The sequence below is a fragment of the Xenopus laevis genome, chromosome 4L, assembly GCF_017654675.1.
Source record: "Xenopus laevis strain J_2021 chromosome 4L, Xenopus_laevis_v10.1, whole genome shotgun sequence".
In the NCBI taxonomy this organism is placed as follows: Eukaryota; Metazoa; Chordata; class Amphibia; order Anura; family Pipidae; genus Xenopus; species Xenopus laevis.
This window is the reverse complement of record NC_054377.1, coordinates 39,086,486-39,111,586: the sequence shown is the minus strand read 5'-3', so window position 1 is coordinate 39,111,586 and position 25,101 is coordinate 39,086,486. Positions and strand designations below refer to the sequence as shown.

The following is a 25,101-nucleotide window of genomic DNA, read 5'->3' as shown; positions in this document are numbered from 1 at the left end:
TTTGAAAGAATAAATCATTTGTTTTATTAGGATTGTTGTGCAGTTGTTGAGTATACAAAATACAGCATTTCTGGCATTATTCTATTTTAGACTTTAGTTCCCCTTTAAGATATGTACATAATTGTGAATTAAAAGAGAATAAAGCAATTAACGAAAAGTATCTCTCAATCTGCACATGGTAATTTTACTTCATATGAATAATTTATTTAATTTGAGATCATCCAGTTCATTAGTCAATTAACATGAATTAATACATCTTTACAAAAAATTCATCAAGTAACTTAACATACTTAATCAGCTGATCAATAAATAGGTAAGTTAAAAAGTCCAAATTTTCGCATTTTCATCACAGTTCATTAGTTTATCAGCCTGTAGTACCAATTTATGTTCAATTCATGTAGGGTTAAATTAGTAAGAAAATCATGCAAGTTCATTAGCAATGCATTGGTTAAATATGTCCGTTGTGTGGCATCACAAGAGAATTCATTAGCCACTCCAAATTAATACTGTTAAAAAGTTTGTGAAGAAATGTCTGGCCAAAGTTTGAATCCACTATATTTATAGTTATAGAACAGCCGTTCTAGATGTGTAGCAATTTAGAAAAAAAAAAATGGAACAACGTTGCAACATTGTGCAGCCTTGTATCTAGCACTCCCGCATGTGTAGCCAGAGGCTGCCTGCTATTATGAGACAAAGACAGTGTCTTGCAACAGTTTCATTGGGAGATCCGATAATTGAGTGTGTGGTAAGGGTGTGCGGAATGAAGGCAATGTGATACTGGAAAGCGTCTTAACAGTATAAGTAGTGTGCTGCGCAATCCTCCATTGTAATATTCTCCCTCATACTGAAGTGCTGCTTGTAAAGCTCACGCTAGTAGATGGAGCTCTACTAGCGTGGCTAATGAATTCTCTTGTTATGCCACACAACGGACATATTTAACTAATGCATTGCTAGTGAACTTGCATGATTATTTTTTACCAATTTAACCCTACATGAATTGAACATGAATTGGTATTACAGGCTGATGAATAAATGAACTGTGAAGAGAATGCGAAAATTTGCACTTTATAACTTATTACCTATTTATTGATCAGCTGATTAAGCATGTTAAGTTATTTATGATTTTTTTGTAAAGATGTATTAATTCATGTATAAGTAATTGCCTAATGAACTGGATGATCTCAAATTAAATTATTCATATGAAGTAAAATTACCGTGTGCAGATTGAGAGATAATTTGTTAATTGCTTCAATTTAAATCTTATATCCTGCACCACCTAATATTGAGGGTAGTGTAAATCTTCAAAAAATACATTAGTTGAGTGCTCTGCCAATAAACCAAATCTGAATTAAAAGAGAAGGAAAGTAATTTTAGAAATGTTAGGCACCTCGCAGTGATTGTAAGCACCCATTATACCAGGCTGGTGCTCATGTGGCAAAACAATGCACAAGGCTAGGGTACTTCTGTGCAAGCACCATGGAACAATTGTTTACCTGCTTCTTTTCTCTTTGCAAGCACCTGGCTGCGCATGTGAAGGAGAGCGAAAAGTCAAACTTTAACAAAGATAGATGGCTTTTTCACTTTACTGCGCATGCATTGTCACTGGGGTATTTAAGAAAAAGAGGAGGAAGTGGATCACTCCATGGTGCTCAATGAAAAGTACCTAGTATTAGTGTAGGTTTCTGCCAACAGGAGCACTAGCCTGGGTTTCAGGTGAGTGATTACAACCACTACGGAGTGCATAAAATTTGGCACCGCCAGTAATTTAGACCTTCTTTCTCTTTAGGAAGATAGCACACAGGTTAAATATTCACTACCACGGACGACAAGTCTCCCAAAAGACTTTCCATAGCATAACATTAAGATTGCTGCAAGTAAAAACTATTACTCCCGGCAATCTTAGTTTTATGTTATGCAATGTTTTCCGGAGATTTGTTGTCTGCAGTAGCAAATATTTAACCTCAGGCAACAAAGCTCCCGGTGTGCCTTGGCCCTTAAATGTGACGATAAAAGATCAGCTGAATACAAACTCCCTAAACTAAACTTACACAGTAAAACAGGTTAAGTTAAAACCCTGGAATTACAAAAAGTATACACAATGAAAATATAAAACACAAAAATAAAAAAATTGAGACATTTTACAGCCTCACTTCAAAAAATCCTCCCCCAATGACTTTTTTGCATGCAGCAACTTAACAATATACATATATTATTTGTAAATGTAACTGCTATTAAAAGTAGTATCTGTCAGAATGTTTACATACTGTGCACCACTGCGTCAGGTCAGTGAAACAATATAGGAGAAGCAACTACTTAAAAGATCAGGAGGAGAACTTCTTCAGAAAGGGATAACAAATATTGATTTAAATTGCAATTACATTTTCATATAAACTTTAAAACTTTGCAAATATCTAATCAATATATGTTGAAACGCTGTTTAGAATTACAGTTTTTCGTTATGCATAAGAAGTTTTTGGTTGGAGAATGCTTTGACACATATAATTCGGATATGCAAATTGCTGGTTAAGAAAGGTTATTTATGAGAATCAGAGGTTACTGCAGCACGCCTCAACGTTTCCCTTGTATCGCTTTCTTAATTGAAGAAACAGCAGTTGCATTCTATATTTTGTATACAGTGTTTCTAAGGCCAATTTATTCAAGTGCATAAATCAGCTCCTCCAGAATTTGATTATATCCATCTAATGCTGCACACTTAGTCTGTTTAAACTCTATAAAAATTCATTATGGTCTGAGTTTTCCAGTGGTGTTGGAAAAAAAGATGATCATTGGACATGAGGCCTCGGCTTCAGAATTAACTTTCCAGTCTGTGAAATGAGAAGAAAATGCAAATGAGATGCCATAATAGAATCATATCCTTTTTATTTTTAAAAGTTTTTACTTTTGCAATTTTTAACAATAAGTAAAATAGGAAACAAAGAAAGTGAGGCTAAGGCATCAATTACAACTATAGAGGAGTAAAACTTTTAAATTAACAATCAACCTTTTGTGCCAGGTGCCCCAAATGGCTTAATTTTTCTGTATCACCTGGCAAAACCAAAAAACATGGAACAGAGTGCCTATCTCGTCTCTGCACTTAGGACTTAAGTCGGATACATTATCATATATTTTCGCCAAACGGTTAGGGGTCAGGTACGCTCTGTTTAAAAACTTTACCTGGATGTACCTATCTCTTATTGAGATGGAAACATTTGGTACCATTTTGAGAGCATCAGACCACTTCTCATCGTCTAACTCAGGGATGTCTCTCTGCCACTTGGCCTTAGATTTTTCCAGGGGTGAAGGGCCTGCGGTTGACAAAATAATATAAAACCAGGAGAGTGGTTTAGTTAGTCTTGTCTGTGGAGATAGGTAGTTTCAGCTAACCTTATGTGCCTCATCAGTAATTGTAATTATATTAATTAGCAGAGCGACGTTTCGGGCTATTCCAGCCCTTTATCAAGCTTGAGCTCGATACGGAAGTTTGGATAGGGCTTCAAGCGAGCCTACTATGGCGGCTTCTATAACCACCACTGGATTATTCATATTGGGGACCATCCACCAATATAGACTAGCTGAGCAGCAAGATAATATACTTTAAGGTTAGGTAGGGCTAGTCCCTCTTCAGAAAATATTGCTTGCAATATTTTTATGTTCAGGCACAGATGGTTTCCTGCCCACAAGAAGCCCCTAATTATTTTATCCACCCCATTGAACCAACACGCCCTGGGAGTGATAGGGGAGTTGTGTAGAGCATACAAAAATTTAGGGAGAAAAATAATTTTTAAGATGTTAATTCTACCTGGGAGAGAGGGGGTAAGTCCTGCCATGTACCTACTTAATGTTAATGTCTGCATTGGGTTCAAGTTTAATTGTTCATACCTATCCAGATCTTTATTTATTGTTACGCCTAGCTATTTAAATGAGGTCACCACCTAAAGATGTGATATACAATCGGTGGCACCCATGGGGAGAGGGTCTATAGGGAATATGACCTTAGAGTGGTTAATATTAAGTCCAAAGTACCGACCAAATTGAGTCACCGCCATAAGGAGATTCTCAAAGGCCTGGTGAGTTTGCCAGCAGCAGCATATCATCTGCATATAGCGATATTTTTTCAATTAAATTCCCTAGTCGCAAGCCCTCATTTGCCCTTATATGAATGGCCAGTAGTTTAATAGCCAAGGCAAAGAGCAATGGGAAGAGAGAGGACACCCTTGATGCATGCCTCTCTCTAGGGATACACTCTTTGTTAACCTTCCGTTCACCATGATCTTAGCTCGAGGATGAGTGTAGAGCAACTGCACCCACTTTCCAAATTTGGGGCCAATTTGTAGCGGGCCAAAACTACCCACAGGTATTACATTACCATGTCAAAGGATTTTGCCGTGTCCAGTGATACTACAATTCTACGCACAGAGTGGTCATGCTGAGTAGATAAATTGGTAAATAGACGCCTAATATTAATGTCTGTGGCCTCAGAGGGCACGAAGCCTGTCTGATCTAGGCGAATTAGCTCGGATACCACAAATTTAACTCTGCTAGCTAGCATTTTAGCAAAACTTTTTACATCAGAGTTTAGTAGGGAGATAGGTCGATATGATTTACAGTGATCGGATGGCTTGCTTGTTTAGGATCAGTGTGACAGACATATGCATTGTAGCAAATATCCGGCAGTGTACCAAGTCTGCCAGACCCATTAAACAGCTCTACTAGTCTAGGGGCTAGAAAGTCTATATATTTATTGTACCATTCTATGGGAATCTAGTCGGGCCAGGAGTTTTGCCCAAGGCAAATGCATTAATTGCATCTTTAACTTCATCAATCGCGATGACCATTATCCACCACTGTTGGTCATGAGGCACTGCTGGGAAATCAAAATTTTTTAAATAGTCAGTAAGTCCCTCCAGTGTGGCATCATTGGGCATCTGATATGTCAACCGAAAATACTGCCGAAAGCGCTCTAACATCTGGGCTGGGTCTGTAAATGTATTAGTTCCACCAGTGACACTATGTATTACAGTTCTAGGCACATCACCCCTAGCCAACAGGGCCAAGAGTTTCCCATTTTTGTCCCCTTTATCGTACCAGGCAGCAGTCTTATACAGTTCACTCTGTGTATACTTGTCTGTTAGGAGCAAATCAGTGTCTTTTTGCACTATCTGCATGGCCGGTTTAGTTTCATCAGATTGTGCTAGCACTAAATCTGCCTCTGCCCTGGCGAGCAAAAGAGAGAGAGAGCTTGCTCATTCTCCCGCCGGACGGCTTTTATTACGGAAATGTAGGTACCTAATGTAAGGCCTTTCCCGCATCCCATACTGCTTGGTTATCTAAGGTGCCTTGGTTTACCTCCCAGTATAGTGTTAAATGGGGAAGGAATTGCTCATCCACTTTGGGATTATTTACCCATTTTGGAGGAAGTCTCCATTGGCCCTTGGAAGTGTGAGGGAACCTGCCTATAGATAATAGCAGGGGGGGCATGATCAGAGCACATCCTGGTGAGGTACTCTATGGTGTCCACATATTGCAATTATATCCCCTGAGCCCAAACACATATCAATACGAAACATTGCAGCTAAGGCCACTGAATAGCAAGAGTATTGCTTGAGCTGGGGGTGCTTCCACCTCCAGATGTCCATGAGCCCAGTGGCCACTACCCAATTGGAAATAGTTTTAGTGTCATGGGTAGAAGTGTGCAGCCTATCCAGTGCCAGGTCTATTACCAGATTCAAATCACCTGCCCATAGCATTGGAAAATTGCCTAGGTCAGCTACCTTCTATAGTATTTCGTTCAATATTGGAATTTTAGCAGGTGGAGGCAAGTAGACATTGACAATGATATATGCAATACCTGCTATTTGTCCTTTTAGAATGATATATCTGCCTCCTCTGTCGGTAATCATTGTCTCAAAGTTAAAATTCAAGGATTTCCTAATTAGTATAGCAACTCCCCTGGAGTAGGTAGAAAATTCTGCATGATAGGCTAGGGACCAGGGTTGCCATCGGGGGGGACAAGTGTCCTGGGCCCGGGCATGAAGTGGACCAGCTGGGGGGGTTGCTTGGTAGCCCTCATCCATGTGTGGTGGAAGTACTTCCAGTAAAAGGGAGTGGTGTGGAAGGGGGTTCAGGCTCAGCAGCAGACCCCCCAAGGGACAGCGATCCTCACCCCAGTCATTGTACACTATAAAACCTTGCCTCACTTACGAAGGGACAAAGAAAGAGAAGAGAAGAAAAAAAGATGGAGACATAACAGTTGAACCTCAACAATATACCCCACCTGGCATCCTCCACATAATCTGGAGACACATTTTCCCAAAACAGAATTTAACCCAACAGGGGAATAGCAAAAGAAACAAAAAAGCAAAAGTATAACAATTATGTAGGGGTTCTGTACATAGGCTATTGCACCAACTCTGGATCCACTAAATTAACTGAAAGGAGGTATGTCACCGTTTAGTGCAAGGAGATCCCAGGGATCCTCCAAGAGTAGAAACACCAGGCTCAATTGGCTCATTCCCACAGATAGAATCATATTTAATGAACTGGCATTTTATTTTACTGCTTGCAAAAGAAAATTAATTATTAAAAAAAACATTCAACACAGTTGCACAAATTCGCTCGGCTCTTTTTTGACCACTCTAAACTGGTTGAGAAAGTTTGGTTAGTTGTGCTGGTACGCACTGAAAATGCAGTATTAAGAGCTAATATTCTGAGAAATCCTTCCACAGTAAATTTTTATACCTTATTCACTAACTCAAAGCCTATGAGTAAGTGCCCCAATAGGCACGAAACGAGTTAGGTTTTCATGTCCTAATAAATTTTCTATTTTTTAATATAATTGTTTCTTTATTATTGGAGGTCCTCACATCTTTTTTGGATATAGTGTTTTTAATAAATTACCCCCTAAGAGTTCCTTCACCTAAATATTATATTTTATATTCTAAAAAAAAAATAATAATAATAAAAAAAAAGTTGGGTTAAGCAACTTTTCCAATATACAATAATTACAATTTTATTATTGGCTTTACAGTTATTTGAAAATGTCATTTCAATTGAAAACAGTGTGTCTGTCTGTATACATGTTTTGGCTAATAAATAGACCTGAAGGAGACCTTACTTGTGTTACATAAATTTTACTTGTTTTACAACACCGAGAGAAAAGAAAGGGATAAAAAAAAATGCTATTTCAATTACATTTAGAAATTACTTTTCATACTGAAACTCTAATGAACATATATTGAAAAGTTGCTATTTCCATTTCGATGGAGGACTCCTTTAAAATCCCCTCCTCTCATTTCACTACGTCACTGAAAAATTGTATAGGTCATTAGCTCTCTTTCAAGCTAGATTTTCCACAATGCGTGATAGACCTGAGAAGAAACTACTTTAAAAATGTTAAAAAATGCACTCAAAAAACAAATAGCTTAGCAAAAGCTTTATGACTTCCTTTAAAAAAGAGGTAACAGCTACTAAAAGGGCCTTTACTTGCGAGGAGGTAGTGAAAATTGCTGCTTCTGAAACACTGAAATACATTTTGGATATTAAACATATATTAGGAGATGAAAGTGTTATCATGCATATCAAATCTGAATGGAACAATATCACTATTAGCAACCAAAGCAAGTTTTACCAGACCTAAAATAGAAGCTTATAATGTGATTTTGCATGAACTAAATAAAGCAAGAGTAATGTAAAATATTAATCCACAAATACTTACATCATCACACGACATGTTATATTCAGCAAGGACAGTCCGACATCGTGCTGCTATTCTAAAGGGATTGGTCAGGAAAAGCATGTTATGAAACCTACATATATACCAATGAACCAAAAATATTTTCATAAATTATAACTTCAGGCAATTTCTTAAAATAGTTTCAATGCATGCTTTTGTAGTCTGCGCTGATGGAACTGGCTATATGTACTATTGAAACCATAGAGGGATTTTAATGAAGGCTTTTGGGATCCTGTGCAAAATCACCTCAACTTGTCTGTTATGGCACGCTGTTTAGGTTTCTGTTAGAGACTTGCTTACACTGCATGCAGATTAAGAGCGGTAAGATGGGGAGCGAGCACATCGGGAAGAAGATTGTTCAGAAGTGTCTGACACTTCAACCCCATCCCCATGGCTGTAGTCCTTTACTTCGGAGCTTGTCTTCTCTGGCTGTAGGGGAAGAGCTACAGGCAAGCACAGCAGATCGGAAAACCAGTGCAGGCAGAATAAGTTGTGTCATGTTACAATTTGAGCTATTTTATAGATATATCTTAAATTTAACCATTTATTTTAATGATTAATCATATTAAAGTTATTGATTATTAAAAGTAGCAAGGAGCCTCTTAATGCTGAAAGCTGTTTGAATCTAGTGATCACAGTTACATATGAGCACATTGCATCTGTAGTGGGGCTGGTGGGTAGCATTAATAAAATGTGTTGTTGAATGAATAACAATGGGGCTGAAAATTTTAATGTTGCTGGGGGTATATGGGTTATCTCCTATGGCACTTAAGGGGTTTACTCAGTCTCTGCTAAAGCTACGGCAATTGGCAAATACGAGGGGTATGGGGCCAGAAACGAAGGCTGTTGGCTAATGTGGTGAAGGTACAGTTGCCCCAAGGGAATGATTCATCTTGCTAAAGCGAAAATACTACTACAATGCATATTTCTTGAATGAAATGGATAACAGAGGGGTTCATTTTACTTAGGCACTCACTTCTCTTAGACTTACTGCCTCTCAGTGCTTTCCAGGTTAAGTGTGCAGCAACATTAATAATATGTCTGATGAGCACTGCTGCAAACCTGAGGCCTAAAGGGCTGCTTTTACTTGTGTTAATTTAAAATGGGCAGTTCAGTCCTAGCTAGACATAAGGAGGATGATTAACCTACCAAAAACTTGTTTAAAAATGTGTTTTACATGTTTTTCTACCATGAAGTTGCTGGGCTAAAAGAATGCCTACAAACTTCTAATGCTGTATTAAAGGGGTGGTTCACCTTTAAGTTAACTTTTAGTATGTTGTAGAATGGCAAATTTTAAGCAACTTTTCAATTGGCCTTAATTTTTTGACTCTTTTCAGCTTTAAAATGGGGGTCACTGACCCCATCTAAAAGATAAATGCTCAGTAAGGCTACAAATGTTTTGTTATTGCTACTTTTATTACTCATCTTTCTTTTCAGGCCTCTCCTATTCATATTCCAAGCTCTAATTCAAATCAATGCATTGTTGCTAAGGACATCCTAGCACTATACAGATTGCCGAAAATGCAAACTGGAGAGCTGATTAAAGCACTAAATAACTCAAAAACCACAAAACTGAAACCCAACTGCAAATTGTCTTAAAATATCACTCACCTCCTACTAAGTTAATTAAAAGGTGAACAACCCCTTTACACCATTTGTATGTGTGGCAGTGTGATCACAGTGCTGGTACATAGCCTTCCCAAACAGAAAAATTATCCTCCGCCTATGATTGAAACACAATGTAGCTGTAATCAGCTCTCCAATTAGCCAAAGCTACACTGCTCATAGCATTTTGCACATTTCTGTTATTCTGGAATTGTGTAATGTGGAAATGTGTAAAATAATTTTTGGCTGGATATCCTCTTAATTTTTTAGACTATAAGCTCTTTTGGGCAGGGCCACATTTAACTCTTGTATTGGTTATTAGTTGTTTTTGTATGTTTTCTTGTATGTGTAATGTATACACTCATTTATTGTACAAACGCTACGGAATATGTTGGTGATTTATACATACATGTTAATAACATTAACCAAGGGGTTAATTAACTATACTAAGGAGACCTCTCAAAACAACCCTGCTCCACAGCACTGAAAATGCAGAGCTAAGCAGCAGGCTAAAGAAGCTATGTCTGGCAACTGGACCAGTGATTGCAAAAAGCCAAAATTCTGATTTTAAATTGGAATTTCAGCTCTTCTGGTGCAAGGTGACATCCAATAGGCTGCCTAAATGTGGCAACTACCACTGGAAAGCCCCTGTCTGAAAGCAATTACATGTCAAGTATTCCACTGCAGGGGAATATAGGAGTAAACGCAGCCCTGGTTTGTACCCCCTGTTTTACAAGCAAGCACCAAAAGCAAGTGGAAAGCATAAAGCTGTACTTCACTTGCTTTAGGTGCTAGCCTTGTCAGAGCAAGTAAAAGCTAATAGGAAATAAAGACATTTTCCTGTGATGGAATGAATGAAATTCACTGCAGGGGAGCAAAAGAAACGCTAAGGTTTAGGGGCCCTTAGAAACAATGCATGAAAGGATACATCGACGGAGCCACCACTCTTTTGTGTATGCCGGCAAAGAACAACCCAATTAGAGTTATGCAGCTAATAGTAAAAAAAGGATGGTTCCACAAAGATGTGAAGAATGAAACCTTTAAAAAAAACAAAAAAACAAAAAAAACAAAAACATTATAACAACCACAATCACCTTCACACAGAAAATTACAAGATATTAAGGGATATATGTACCAGTCTGACCACCAATAAATCAAGGAAGTTGTCAGGAGAAAGAAAGAGGCTGCTCTGATGTTCTTCTGCTATGGAAAGATTTGAGAAAGGTTTCTAATTTTTTTCCTAAGTAGAAGAACATCACAGCAGCCTCTTTCTCCTGACAACTTCCTTGACTACCTGGTGGTCATACTGGTGGGAAAATGACCAGCAGGTGGCGCTGTTGGAAAAAATTCATTCATATTAACAGTACATGCATCCATTAATAACTTGGAATAAAAAATAAATAATGACTGTAAATTACAAAAGTGCTTAGAATAGCACCCTCATCAATTTTACATTCACTTATTTTAAAGGTTTACTTATCTTTAAAGGAGGTTATATAATTGAAAGTATTTTAATTGTAGTCTTTACAAACAACATTTTAACCCTTTTACACAATCAAATACACAGGGTAGTACTGCATCAAGTCGTGGATATGAAGTCCTATAGTTGAATATAGTTATTATTATATATATTATTATTTTCTTTTATTTATTTTTTTATTATATTTTTACTATTTCCCAGATAAAAAAAAACACACACACACACACACACACACACACACACACACACACAAAATTTCCCAGCTTCTAGGGTTATCAAGTTAGTGATAAGCGATTATTATCCTGAAAAAAACAAATCAAACATTACAAACAATAGAACAGAAAATGTATACAGCTATTTTTAAAGGAACAGTATCACCAAAATTTGTTAGTGTTTTTTAAAGTAATGTAAATATCAAGTAATGTTAGCCTGCACTGGTAAAACTGATTTGTTTGCTTCAGAAACACTACTATAGATCATAAACAAACTGCTGTGTAGCAATGGCAGAAATTGAAAAAAGGCTATATGGCACAGGTTAAATAATGGATAACAGATAACACCATTATGTTCTACAGAGCTTATCTGCCATCTGCTGTGTAACCGGAGCCGTTTTTTAATTAAATGGCTTCTCTTATTGCTATACAGCAGCTTATTGACATAAACAAGTCATAAAAAAAGTAGTGTTTCTGAAGCAAACACAACAGTTTTACCAGTGTAGGGCAACACTGCATTATATTTGCATTACTTTAAAAAACACTTTTTTTTGACATTACTGTTGGGAGAAAGGAAAACACAAGAGCACATTTTCCTTCAGTGAGTATCTTTGGACAGTACAAGGTCATGAACCCAGTGGCCTCCTGTAATTTGTAAGGTTTCTGTAGGTTAACCAGGGAATCCAAACCTTGTTATATGCTTTCTGTATACAACTGTTATTATGGTTTCTCTAATATAAGAACTTCATCCAATTTCACTTTAACTAACTGAAAGTTAAGAATGGGGGACTTTAACTCTAGCCTTCCCCATTTCCATAACTTTCCTGACTTTCTATATTGGCCCCAAAAACAGGTTAGGCGCCTACAAGATATGGTAGATGGCACTAGTCTCGGCTAGTTCGAGTTCTTTAAGGAGAAACTGGCAGAACCCAATCTGCCAATTCCGGCATCTCCAACTCAAGACAGGTCTTCCAAGCACAATTTGGTGGAGTTGATATACAAGTCTCCCAACCCCAATTTGTAACAGTACTCTGGTCTTCCACTCTAATGAAACCAAAGTCAACATTATATGAAACTCTACTGCAAGCAACCTTGCATTCCAGAAGGCCTATTGTAAGTGAGTGATGTCCAAGGCTTCACAGAGGAAGACTGAGAGGAGGCAACAGATAGACACTACTACTTTCTATACAAGATAAACTAGTCCAGTTTAAAGGAGAATTCAACCCCTTATTAAAAAAAAAAAACCCTACCCTACATAGACCCCCCCCCCTCCCTCCTAGCCTAGCTGTTACCCCAGGTAAATCCTAACTTTTTACTTACCCCTCGGTGCAGATTCAGGGCATCTGAGTTCACGGCAGCCATCATCTTCTTCTTTGTTAATGTTCGGGTCTTCTTCTGGCGCTTCGGCAATTTCCATGACTTTCGGTGAATGCGCAGTTGTTTGGGACTGGCAGACTACTGCAACTGCGCATACTCCGATACGGCACTTACTTCCGGAAGAAGATGGTTGCTGTGAACTCTGATGCCCTGATTCTGCACCGAGGGGTAAGTAAAAAGTTAGGGGCATTAACCTGGGGTAGCAGCTAGGATGGGGGGGGATGAGGTAGGGGGGTCTATGTAGGGTAGGGGGATAGGAATTATTTTAATAAGGGGTTTAATTCTTCTTTAAATTACTTCAATTCTTTTGCACACCTGTACGACTAAAATCTATGGGACGTAATCCCAGTGCAAGATGCCACAGGTGTGGGTCACAAGGGGCAAACTTCCTGCACATGGTCTGGTAATACCCGCAGGTGGCCAAGTTTTCATGAATCTACTAGCAGACAAATTAAACTTTCCTAAACGGCTAACACCAAAGGTGTATATTAGGGGTCCTAGATGGTTTTATAACCATGCCATAATCAGATACAGAACACTCTCATACTACACTTGGAAAATAATTGCAATGGCATGGATGGGGCCCAAACCCAATGTGGTGCCAAACCGGATCACACTAGTGAACCAGACTGTATCCCTAATTAACTTCAGCCTATTAGCCAGAGGCTCACAAAAAAAGATTTGGAAAGATCTGGAGTTCATGGTGGGAGGCAGAGCTAGGTGGGCACGGTTCCTTAACATGAACTGGAATACTCAAAGCAGCAGCAGTTAAAGTGAATGTTTGGTAAAAACATGGAAGTGGTAAAACCTTATGCGTCAGTAAATTTTGGGAATTGCAGTAACTCTCACACATGAATAGGCACCTGCCCAGGGATTAAGTTGAATGATAAACCAACCAATAATACTGAGCGAAAATACTACTACAATGCATATTTCTTGAATGTTTTGTAACTGAAACCTTACTGCTTAATGGCATGTGTTTTGTTCTATGTTCTGTGTTTTAGAACAATAAAAGCTTTGCCTTTAAAAAAAACAAAAAACAGAATGGGGACTTCCACAAGTGTTTATGACCGGTTTGGCTGCAGACAATATTATCAGCTTCCACAGGTACTTGTTGTCACACAATATTTTCTTATTTAAAAAAAATTCAGGTGGGAGCCAAGCCTGACTGCTTTAGGCACTCCTGCCATACATGTAGGAAGGGTCCCCGCTAACCACAGTTACCGTACCATAAAGGTGAAGAGGAACATTTTACAACGTATCAAGTCTCTCATAATAGAGGAACAGATCTTCTTTGAAGCATGAACAGAAGTCTCTTTCCCAAAATTGGATAAATCTTAAATTCATTATTGGGATTAAATGGGCTAAGTGATCATAGATCACAGATATAGCTCTTTTTTTTTAGGAAATACTTGGAAGCAGGCACCACTTGACTCCCTTGATATTTTATTTGTTCCCACTCATATTAGGAAAGAATAAGTATTTCCTTGGAAATTTTTCTGGGCTATTACAAGGAGTTTGTCTGTACAATTGTTGATACACTGAATGTTTTTGGGGTAAATATAATTTTTTTCTCAATTTTTCAAAAACTTGTGTTGTTGAATCCTTGATTGCAATGATACACTTCTTTATCAATGGCTTACTTGGGCTTCTATTGTTGGGGTTTGTGTGGGTATTCCACAAAGAAGTCAAGGGACCACAGCCGAAGTTCCACAAACAACTCTGCATAGTTTTATATTGTGGTGTCTAATAAAAGTGGAGTAACAAGGGCTGCCTGTGCCCCCCCCCAGCAAAAAAAAAGACTTGGAGGGGCCCAGCGTGCAGACCTGCTCTAGCGAGCAACCCCACTTTTTAATAGGCAATCTGTACTTCCAACTAGGGTTAGTCAATAAAATCCTATGACCTTCTAATCCACAGGGGAAGAAAATAACTGCAGAAATCCTATATTATAATCAAAGTACTAATTTTACAAATACTCAGTACAGTTAGACATAAACAACCATTCTAGCACCAACGGTGGATGTTCACAGTTTAACTATAAGCTATGTGTTAAATTTGTTAAATTTGTGAGTATTTTGATGTAACTACACGTGAAGACTATGTGGTATATTTGAAAACTCAATCTGTTCTGTCTCTTAATGTGCTACTGTAAGCTAGTCAACTTTGTTTATTTTATGTAAACTTGATAAAAATATTGGAATATAAACAACCATTCTAGTATAAAACTATTAATTAGAATGGACGTGTGTACATCAAAGAACGACAGACCTCTCAAATAAGTACTAAAAGTTGCCTTAATATTTATATAAATACATTACTTCTATCACTCAAAAAGCAAATGGAACACGCAATGGTGGAAGATAATGATCTTACCTTTTGGGTCTCTGGATCTATTAGCCAATTCCATGCCCCCGTGGCAGTGCAAACAGAGACCACTATAAGTAACACTGGTAGTGGAAAAGGACATTTAAAAATTCACTACAATTACAATGGAATAATGTGTTTAATTTATTACATATAGCAAGGTATGTATAATATGCAATAAAAAACAAGCAGTGAAGAACTGTAAAATCAAGTATCAATGTTTATAGACTGTCTGGAAACAAGTTATTCAAAAAGCTCTGATATATATAGGAAGGCCATCTGAAAGAGTCAGTTTTAGGCAATTAATTCTGCTTTTAAAAAAATATTTCCTTTTTTTCTAATAATAAAATGAGTAATAACAAAAAAGTACCGTGTACTTGATCATAACTAAGATGCATAAATCCAATTTGGTAGCAAAATAATCCTACCCGGTTTAAAGGAATAGTTCAGCATGAACATAAAAACTGTGTAAATAGATAGTATGTGCAAAATAAAAAATGTTTCTAATCTAGTTAGTTAGCAAAAAATGTAATGTATAAAGGCTGGAGTGACTGATGTATAACATAATAGCCTGAACACTACTTCCTGCTTTTCAGCTCTCTAACTCTGAGCTAGTCAGCGACTTGAAGGAGAGCCACATAGTACATATCTGTTCAGTGAGTTTGCAATTGATCCTCAGCATTCAGCTCAGATTTAAAAGCAACAGTTATGACCCATGAGGCCCCCCTTTAAGTCTGATTGGTTACTGCCTGGTAGTCAGTGGAAACCAAGAGAGTTGAAAAGCAGGAAGTTGGGCTATGTTCTGTAATGTTAGACATTCAGTCACTCCAGCCTTTATACATTACATATTTGGCTAACTAACTATATTAGAAACATTTTTTTATTTTGCAAAGCCTATCTAGATACCCAGTTTTTATTTTTACACTAAACAATTCCTTTAATATTGAAATTATTTTTCGCAAACTTAAGGTACAGTGAGTCAAAATATGGATAGATAATAGATCCTATACCTTTATATAGCAGTCAAGCAACTTTGCAAAAATTTTTGTAAAACATTCTACATGTCCATCTTTGTACTTGATGTATTTATGTAACATTTTCTGACTGTTCCCCTTCTAGAACTTGGAAGGGAATAAGTGGTGGTGGTGTCCTGATTATGTTAGGTTTCGGCTTGCTAACTACATTAAGAACATTAAAAAACACATTGTATTTTTTTAAGTAAGCACAAGCTTGTCAAGTACTTGCCAAGCTCAGTAGTTGATTCTTAATAAACCAAATCATCTAAATGAAAGTATAGTACCTTTGTTTTTATCCAGCAAAAAGGGTAATCTGAATATGTATGGTTTTCTAAGTCCCTTGATAATATCATGTACTATAACAATAATATGATAGAGGGCTGAGCTGGAAGACTGCACCTAGCTGCCCACTGGGGATTTTTATTGATAAACTGCTTACTTCTCCAACGTCCGGTAGTAGGCTGTAAACATGAAACGTATTCAGTAAGTCTTCTTTCAAATGCTTTTAGATCTTGAAACACACAAAAACAAACACAAAAAAGTTACACTCAAGTAAGTATCTTTTAGGAGAAGTTTTAACATTTAAAATGTAAGATCCTTTTGCACCAAACATTTAAAACTTGTCAGTCAGACAACATATAGCAATGAATATCTTTTTGTGAATTACTGCCATTTTATAGGAAAAAAGATCCCCTGCAATCTGCCTACAATGCCCTCTATTGTACGTAAGAGGAATCATGTCCCCTTACAAGCATCTTTTCTCCAGAGAAACCCCCCAACCTTCACAGTCTATCATCAATTTAAATCTTCCATCCCTTCCAACCAGTTTAGTTTTATACTGTCATGGGAAAACGTGTTTTTTTTCAAAGTGCATCAGTTAATAGTGCTGCTCCAGCAGAATTATGCACTGAAATCCCTTTTTTAGATTTACTTTTAAAATCTGACATGGGGCTAGACCGGATTCCTAGGTGCCCCCAGTCATGTGACTTGTACTCTGATAACTTCAGTCACTCTTTACTGCAATTTGGAGTGAAGCATCCTGCATGGAACAAACAGTACTTTCAATGCCCATATCCAGGTGATTAATAAACAAGTTAAAAAGCAACGGACCATGGACAGACCCCTGTAGCAGTGATGTAGGGTTTGACAAAAACAGGACCAGTACCCGAACATGAACCCTACCCATCTCTGACATCACAAAACGGGCGGGGTGCGGCAGGCACAGGGCTATAAAAAGAGGCTGCAGCCATCAGAAGCCAGTCGCAGGTGGGTAGAGTGGAAGGAAGAGCTCAATGTAAGCTTGCTGGCGACCTGGTAATTGTCTGAAGAAGTCGGCCTGAACCTGCCATACCCACAGGTCCTGGGCTGGCCTGCACATCACTACCCTGCAGTACTCAACTAACAACACTGGTTGAAAACCACCACACTGGTTGAAAACCACCACTCTTTGAGACAGTTCTATATTAGAGTACAAATACTACGTTCCAGGCCAATTCCTTAATTTAACCAGTAACCTTCTGTGTGGTACTGTATCAAAAGCTTTAGCAAAGTCCAAGTAGATTACATGCACCAACTGACCCTCCTCTGACATTGAGTCCCACACCTTCTTGCTTCATTTATTTAAATATTTAAAAAATGATTTGGTTTAATTTTACTAATCTCTGCAATACCCATTTCCCATTTCTATCTAATTTTCAGTTTATCTGAATTTAACTCAAATGCCTTAAAAGCATACCAATGCTTCTATCAAACCACAAAGGTTTTGCTTTGCATCGATGGTCCTTGTGCACAAGGGGAATATACTGACGTATAATTTATTAAGCAGTGTTTTAATAAATTAAGTTTTTTTATTCAGCAGCTTTCCAGTTTGCAATTTCAGCTATTTGGTTGCTAGTATCCAAAAAAAATCCTACCAACAATGCATTGATTTAAATGTGAGGCTGGAATATGAATAGGAGGAGGCCTGAATAGAAAGATAAGTAATAAAAAAATAATGAAGACCAATTGAAACAAATGAAAATGATTCACTGAACCTCAACTGCATCAATTCTAAAATTCAAAGTTCCTTATCAGTTTCCCACACCTACTGTAGCTTTTCCCAAAGGTGTGACTATTTGCCTTTTAGGACATTTTTCTCTGATCTGGTAAAGCTCTACCAAAAAGAAGATCTCAATAGGGTGGCAATCTGGTGAAAGGCCCATTCAGACCCTCAAAAGGTAGTACAACAGCTCTCTGTTTCTTCCCAAAATGTAATTTGCATAGCTTATACCTATGCTCAGGATCATTGTCCGCCTGCATGATGAGATTTGCACCAATCAACTGCAGACCACAGGGGCTGGCATGAAATTTCTTGAAAAACTTTTGAACACTAGTGTAGTAAAACAGTTTTCAGAAGGGCACTTTGCACATAAGCACAAACATGCTGTTAAAAGGTTCATTTGGATCATATTCATTACACTTGAATCCTACTTAGCTGCAGTTAAATTTGAGATGGCTCATTACAGCAACAAGTACACACTCCCACGTGTCAAAGTCGTTTTTGTTTTTTTGTTTTTTAAATCTGCTATGCTTAAATATGTATATCCGTCTCCGCATCTATATATGCGGTTTATAATGCCTGCCGAATGAATACGTGAATATGTACTGCCTGTCACAAACATTTTTCATTCCGTCCACGCACCGAACAAACGCAAAACTGCACCACATCTATGCTATCAGCAGAATAAAAAGCAATATTAAACAGATTTTATGTTATGGCTTAAACTGTAGAAAGTCTCTAAAACTAACCTTCTGCCTGCTCTAAGGAGTTCATTTCAGTTCCAGTAACCACAGCAAAAAAAAATGTAATGGTTCACAGCTCTATCGTTTCTGCTATTGGCCAAACCACGCGATTACGAGGTGTTACCCGTCTATTAATTCCAGAGCTTCACGAAAAATAATTTATAACCCCTACCCCCATTCGTCTAAACAAACAGCCTTTCTAATAGGTCCGCAAGGGTCATGCCCGCTATTAATTGGTTAAAAGTTCAGTACAATCGTCTTCTCATTGGTCTTTAAGCATTTCCTGCTCAACACCGGACAAACTATAAATTGTGCACTTACGCTACTGGTTGGAGGAGAGAACGCCTAGTCCGCAATCATTGGAGGTACAGTCTGTCATTGACTGTACCAGGGTTTGATTGGCTTGAAAAAGTAGACGGCGGATCTAGATACACGGTGTTCTGTTGTTAATGGTCAGTATTGTATGTAGTACAAGATATTAATAATTGCATTGTGTAGTTACTTTTTCACGTGCTATAAACTGGACGATTAAGAAGGTTTTGCATTAACGAGGTTTAGATTGCTACTAGTTGTTTTCTGAATCTTAATTATAATTTGGGCAGGTCCGAGGAGCAAGGATTCTTCAGGAGCTTATTTTGCCCCAATAGTGATGTACAGGCCTCAGAATTGGGACTAAATATGTTTTTTTCCCGGGAGATATAGTTTAGAAACATTCTTAATTGGCGGTCTAATTCTGGATAAAGACAGGTATTGTTGCTCTCGGGAGGAAGTATAGCGCAAACTATCTGTCTCAAAAATCTAATGGGATGTTCTTCAGTATTCTTATCTGTTTGTAATATTATAAATATTATCTGTGCTTGGATTTTTTTTTGGCTACCATTATTTTGAAGGTTGCTCTCATCATTTGGTTATTAAATGTGTTGCAGGAGACATGAAGCTTGCAATATGTATCTCTTGTATATTTCCATTCATAGATTTATTTAGCAGTTTTGGTTATTGGCCTTTTTTAACAACATTTATTTAAAATGTATACTTGTCATTGCCACATGCTCTAAAGTCACCTTTACAGAAGTCAAATACTGATATATTGTTAAAGGGCAAGTTAAACTTTTGACAGCATTATGTTTTATGAACTTTTTTATATTTCAGGTTATGCTGCAGTTGATTATGCTGCCCTTGAACTTTAGGGATTAATTAAAGGAACAGTAACACCAAAAAAATTAAAGTGCCTTAAAGGAATGACAATATAATGTAGCTTTGTGCTGCACTGGTGTATCTGCTTCAGAAACTGTTGTGTAGCCAGGGGGCAGCCATTCAAGCACAGGATACACAGTAGACAACAGATACGATTTGAAGAATCCCATTGTATACCACAGAGCTTATCCGTTATCTGCTTTGTATCTTGTGCCTTTTCTCCCTTTTCAGCTTTAATGGCTGCCCCCATGGCTACACAGCAGCTTGTTTATATAAACTATTGCAGAGTTTCTGAAACAAACAGGTCGGTTTTACCAGTGCAGCACAAGACTACATTATATTTTCATAACTTTAAAAGGTTTTCATTTTTTGGTGTTACTGTTCCTTTAAGTAGCATTTGGATGGATGCATACCATATATCTATATTTAAATCCTCTTATTTGGTAGAGATGTCTGTCTAAAAAGAAACCATATCAAAACCTTAAACATCAAAAATAGAGAAGCACTCCACTTACAGGAGAAGGCAAGGAAAGGCAAGCAGCACTTAGGGGTGCCAAATGTTAGGCACCCCCAAGTGATTGTATTAACTTCCCTAAAACCTCTGGCTGAACACTGCACTGGTCCGGGGTTATACCAGTGAGCACCACGGAGCGATCTTCTTCCGTCTTCCAACTTCTTAGTGCGCCAGCGCAGTAGAAAGTGAAGACGAACTTTTACTAAAAAGTTGCCTATTTCGTTCAACTGCGCATGTGTTTGCCCCGGGAAATTCGAAGAAAGAAGAAGACGGAAGTGGAACGCTCTGTGGTGCTCACTGGTATAACCCCGGGCCGGTGTAGTTTTCTGCTGATAGGGGCACCAGCCTGGGGTTTCAGGTAAGTCAATACAATCACTTGGGAGTGCCTAACATTTGGCACCCCCAAGTGCAACAAGCCTTTCCTTTTCCTTTAAATACAGTAAACTTCTAATGGCCACTTTGTTTATATAGTGAATAAAGTACCCCCTCTTGTAAAATATAAGGATATTATAAGTTACCGAGGAGTTTCATGACTATATAAAAACACGAGGCCGAAGGCCGAGTGTTTTTATACAGGTCATGGAACTCCGAGGTAACTTCAAATATCCTCATATTTTACAACTGGGGGTACTTTATTTATTATAATACACAAATTTCAGTGAGTCATGTGACAGAAATTACATCAGAACTCACCGTTTATAACTGATGACATCAGAACTCACCGTTTATAAGGATATAATTTACAGGATATTCATGGCTTTTGTGTATTATATATTGAATAAAGTACCCTCTCTTGTAAAATATAAGGATATTATAATTTACCGAGGAGTTTCATGACCATATAAAAACACGAGGCCAAAGGCCGAGTGTTTTTATACAGGTCATGGAACTCCGAGGTAACTTCTAATATCCTCATGTTTCACAACTGTGGGTACTTTATTTATTATAATACACAAATCTCAGTTAGTCATGTGACAGAAATGACATCAGAACTCACCGTTTATAACTAATGACATCAGAACTCATCGTTTATAAGGATATAATTTACAAGATATTCATAGCTTTTGTGTATTATATTTAATTTACTGCATATATATATGAAAAAAAAGTTTTTTCATACAAATATTATATCCGATCATATACCTAAAGGTAGTTTGATTAACATAAAATGCTTACTTATATCTGCACCATGTTTACTGGCCAAATTAGACCTCCAGGTGTACAAACCAAAAAAATGTTAAACTTTGGACCAAAGGTATATAAGATGAAAAAAAAAGTTGTCCAAATGGGATTTACTAAATATATGTTACATTGGAAGTCATTACAAGTAGCTATATATAAATCTTTGTTCCACAAATTATTAAATATTCAAGCTGATTCAGCTATTACTGAACAAACTATATACACAGAATATTGCAGCTCTATCATCAGTAAATATGCTAATTTTGTATCCAAGACATTACCACAAAATTCCCTGGCATGGAGAAATACTTTGGCATCCATCTGCCAGTCTTGTGATTTCTCTGGTGCAAAAAACATATGAAATCTCAAATGTTAAAGGGATACTGTCATGGGAAAAAAAAATTTTTTCAAAATGAATCAGTTAATAGTGCTGCTCCAGCAGAATTCTGCACTGAAATCCATTTCTCAAAAGAGCAAACAGATTTTTTTTTTATATTCAATTTTGAAATCTCACATGGGGCTAGACATTTTGTCAATTTCCCAGCTGCCCCATGTCATGTGACTTGTGCCTGCACTTTATGAGAGAAATGCTTTTTGGCAGGCTGCTGTTTTTCCTTCTCAATGTAACTGAATGTGTCTCAGTGAGACATGGGTTTTTACTATTGAGTGCTGTTCTTAGATATACCAGGCAGCTGTTATCTTGTGTTAGGGAGTTGCTATCTGGTTACCTTCCCATTGTTCTTTTGTTTGGCTGCTGGGGGGAAAAAGGGAGGGGGGTGATATCACTCCAACTTGCAGTACAGCAGTAAAGAGTGATTGAAGTTTATCAGAGCACAAGTCACATGACTTGGGGCAGCTGGGAAATTGACAATATGTCTAGCCCCATGTCAGATTTCAAAATTGAATATAAAAAAATCTGTTTGCTCTTTTGAGAAATGGATTTTAGTGCAGTATTCTGCTGGAGCAGCACTATTAACTGATTTATTTTGAAAAAAATATTTTTCCCATGACAGTATCCCTTTAAAAATTACATTATTTACCTAAACCATAAGCTTTACTTAAAGGGGTGGTTCACCTTTAAGGTAACTTTTGTTATGTTAATAGAATGGCCAATTCTAAGCAACTTTTTAATTGGTTTTCATAATTATTTTTTTTTATATAGTTATTTGCCTTTTTCTTCTTATTAACACGGGTCCACATGTAAAAAACGAATCCGGTATTGAAGTTCCCCCAAAATCCAGCAACTTCTTTTAGGGCCCTCCTCTGCCCAAACAAAAGCTTCACAGAAATAAACAATGTAATAGCAACAACAATAGCTTAGATAATAATGTACCCAGGCAATTTATTGGACTTTTTCGAGAGTGCCGGTATTCTCTTGGATTATATTATATTTGATTATTTATACCTGGCACCCGTGTTAATAAAAGCTTCACAGAAATATATATATATATATATATATATATATATATATATATATATATATATATATATATATATATATATATATATATATATATATATATATATATATATATATATATATATATATATATACTTGGTGAGGGCAGCACTCCGCCTTTGCAGCATTCCTCGGGTGCACGGTAATATGTAATATAAGCATTGTGTATATATATATATATGTATGTATATATATGTATATGTATATGTATGTGTATATGTATATGTATATGTGTATATATATATATATATATATGTATATATATATATATATGTATGTATGTGTATATATATATATATATATATACACATTAGAATACATACATACATTATTTGACACCTTTTATTTTGAGCCACAATTTTATGATGTTCTCTGGTCCCTCAGAGGCCAGCTGATCAGAAATAATGCAGCTCTAACTGTAACAGGAATAAGTGTGTAAATAAAAGACAGAATTTGTGCATTAATTGGCTCATGTGACCTAAAGTGTGCCCTTGGTTTGTTTGTGTGCACCGTGAATCCCAAGTTAGTTATTAAAATGGGAATTTTCTGTTTTGGAATACCCCTAATAGCACATAATAAGAAAAAAAGTATATTTTTATGAATGGTTTATTTAGATGAATCAGGGTTTTATTCAGTATATTTTTATAGAGACCTTCATTGTTCGGGGGTATAGTTATCATTTAAATTATGTAATACAGTACCGAAATTGCGTATAAATAAATTAGCCTTACTACACAAAATTGATTATTTTGTGAATGTGGTACGTATATGATATGTATACTCTAGTTCTATTCAAAGGAGTTAAGTGTCTTATTGCCTGTGTCACTGTGACAAGCAGTATTTACCCTGTCTATGTTTTTGATGAAAGACTAAACTTTTTACTTCTTTTGTTTTAAGTTGTTTAGTCTCAGCTATGATGATACACGGCTTTAAAAGCAGCAATCAAGAATTCAATTTTGGACCATGGCAACTCACTGCAATCAAAACCCACATCATGAAATCAGCTGATGTTGAGAAACTGGCTGAAGAGATGAGCATGCCCTGTCTACCAGAGATGATGTTTGGGGAAAATGTCTTGAGGATCCAACATACATCTGGGTTTGGCATAGAATTCAATGCAAATGATGCTTTGAAAGTAGTGAAAAATAGCCAAGGGTCTGTAAAAGTTGCATGTGCTGAGGAGTGGCAGGAGAGCAGATCAGATAGCGAGCACAGCAAAGAGGTTGTGAAGCCTTATGATTGGACATATACAACTGACTACAAGGGAACATTGCTTGGTGATAATATGAAACTTAATGTTGTCCCAACAACAGAAAGGATAAACACAGAGAAATTGAAAGCAAAAGAGCAGATAATGTTCTTTGAGGAGGTCCTGCTGTTTGAAGATGAATTACATGACCATGGAGTGTCCAGTCTAAGTGTTAAAATTAGAGTGATGCCTACAAGCTTTTTCCTTCTTTTGAGATTCTTTTTGAGGGTGGATGGTGTACTCATCCGAATGAATGACACTCGTTTGTACCACGAGGCAGACAAGACATTCATGCTGAGGGAATACACATCCAAAGAGAGTAAAATCAGTAATCTTAGCCATGTTCCTCCTCCTCTCTACACTGAGCCAAATGAGATTTCTCAGTATTTACCGGTTATACAAACCATTTATGAAAAATTAGAATTTCCATCACAACCACACTAGTGGGTACATAAACAGTATTGGAAATGGTATACAATAACAGAAATAGGCTCTACATCAGACTACAAGACATTCAGTCTTTGTGTATAAACTATTGGCATTTCTGAATGTTGAACCTAACTTCAGATGATTGCATGCATTATTGATTACTTGGATAGTAATAATGTATTAAGCAAAATTACTTTGAAAAAAAACCCTGATATTTTGAAATGTTGAAGTTGAGCAAATATTTTTAAATAAAAATATATTATGAATTTTCTATAATGTTAAGGTTTCTACACTGCTTTTGTTATCTGGTAATAGTTGCCATGTACAAATAATTGTAAAGGAGTAAGGAACAGCCATCTAATCTTCATTAATTTATTATAAACCTGAAACCTACTGTCTTCTGTTTTTCTGTAATTGTTAAGGTTGTGGAGGAAAACTGCTTATAAATTATAAATTGTAGCTAAAATACAAACTGTTGATATGCAAAAAGATATTTCAGAACTACTC

General features: G+C 37.0%; 2 protein-coding genes across 3 annotated transcripts; one reads left to right on the top strand and one right to left on the bottom strand.

Annotated features, from left to right (window-relative positions):
* Positions 1 to 18,759, bottom strand: cnep1r1.S (CTD nuclear envelope phosphatase 1 regulatory subunit 1 S homeolog). 2 transcript variants are annotated; one of them, XR_001935149.2, is made up of 7 exons: positions 18,574 to 18,759; positions 16,226 to 16,297; positions 14,780 to 14,853; positions 10,266 to 10,375; positions 7,715 to 7,769; positions 3,175 to 3,305; positions 1 to 2,825 (listed from the first exon to the last, which is right to left on the bottom strand). XR_001935149.2 is itself a non-coding variant. In XM_041590123.1 (6 exons), the coding sequence occupies exons 1-6, from the start codon at positions 18,596 to 18,598 to the stop codon at positions 2,784 to 2,786; spliced, it is 378 nt and encodes a 125-aa protein (XP_041446057.1). In that variant the 5' UTR covers positions 18,599 to 18,751; the 3' UTR covers positions 1 to 2,783. The 2 variants fall into 2 exon arrangements, 1 of the variants encoding a protein (XP_041446057.1); XM_041590123.1 differs by lacking the exon at positions 3,175 to 3,305 and having other exon boundaries at positions 18,574 to 18,751.
* A 210-nt stretch (positions 18,760 to 18,969) lies between these two features.
* Positions 18,970 to 24,865, top strand: tiprl.L (TOR signaling pathway regulator L homeolog). Its single transcript, NM_001091536.1, is given in 2 exon segments — positions 18,970 to 19,019; positions 23,814 to 24,865. A coding segment is annotated over 1 exon segment (780 nt). The 5' UTR covers positions 18,970 to 19,019; positions 23,814 to 23,829; the 3' UTR covers positions 24,610 to 24,865.
* Positions 24,866 to 25,101: the final 236 nt, after the last annotated feature.

What these genes read in the sequence shown, in the direction of transcription:
- cnep1r1.S (XM_041590123.1), bottom strand. Translation starts at nt 18,598, where the DNA reads ATGAACTCCTTAGAGCAGGCAGAAG. An exon ending in CTCCTTAGAGCAGGCAGAAG is followed by an intron (nt 16,298 to 18,573) that starts GTTAGTTTTAGA and finishes GTGTGTTTCAAG; the next exon opens with ATCTAAAAGCATTTGAAAGA. An exon ending in TAGATCCAGAGACCCAAAAG is followed by an intron (nt 10,376 to 14,779) that starts GTAAGATCATTA and finishes TTTTTTTTAAAG; the next exon opens with GTTTCATTCTTCACATCTTT.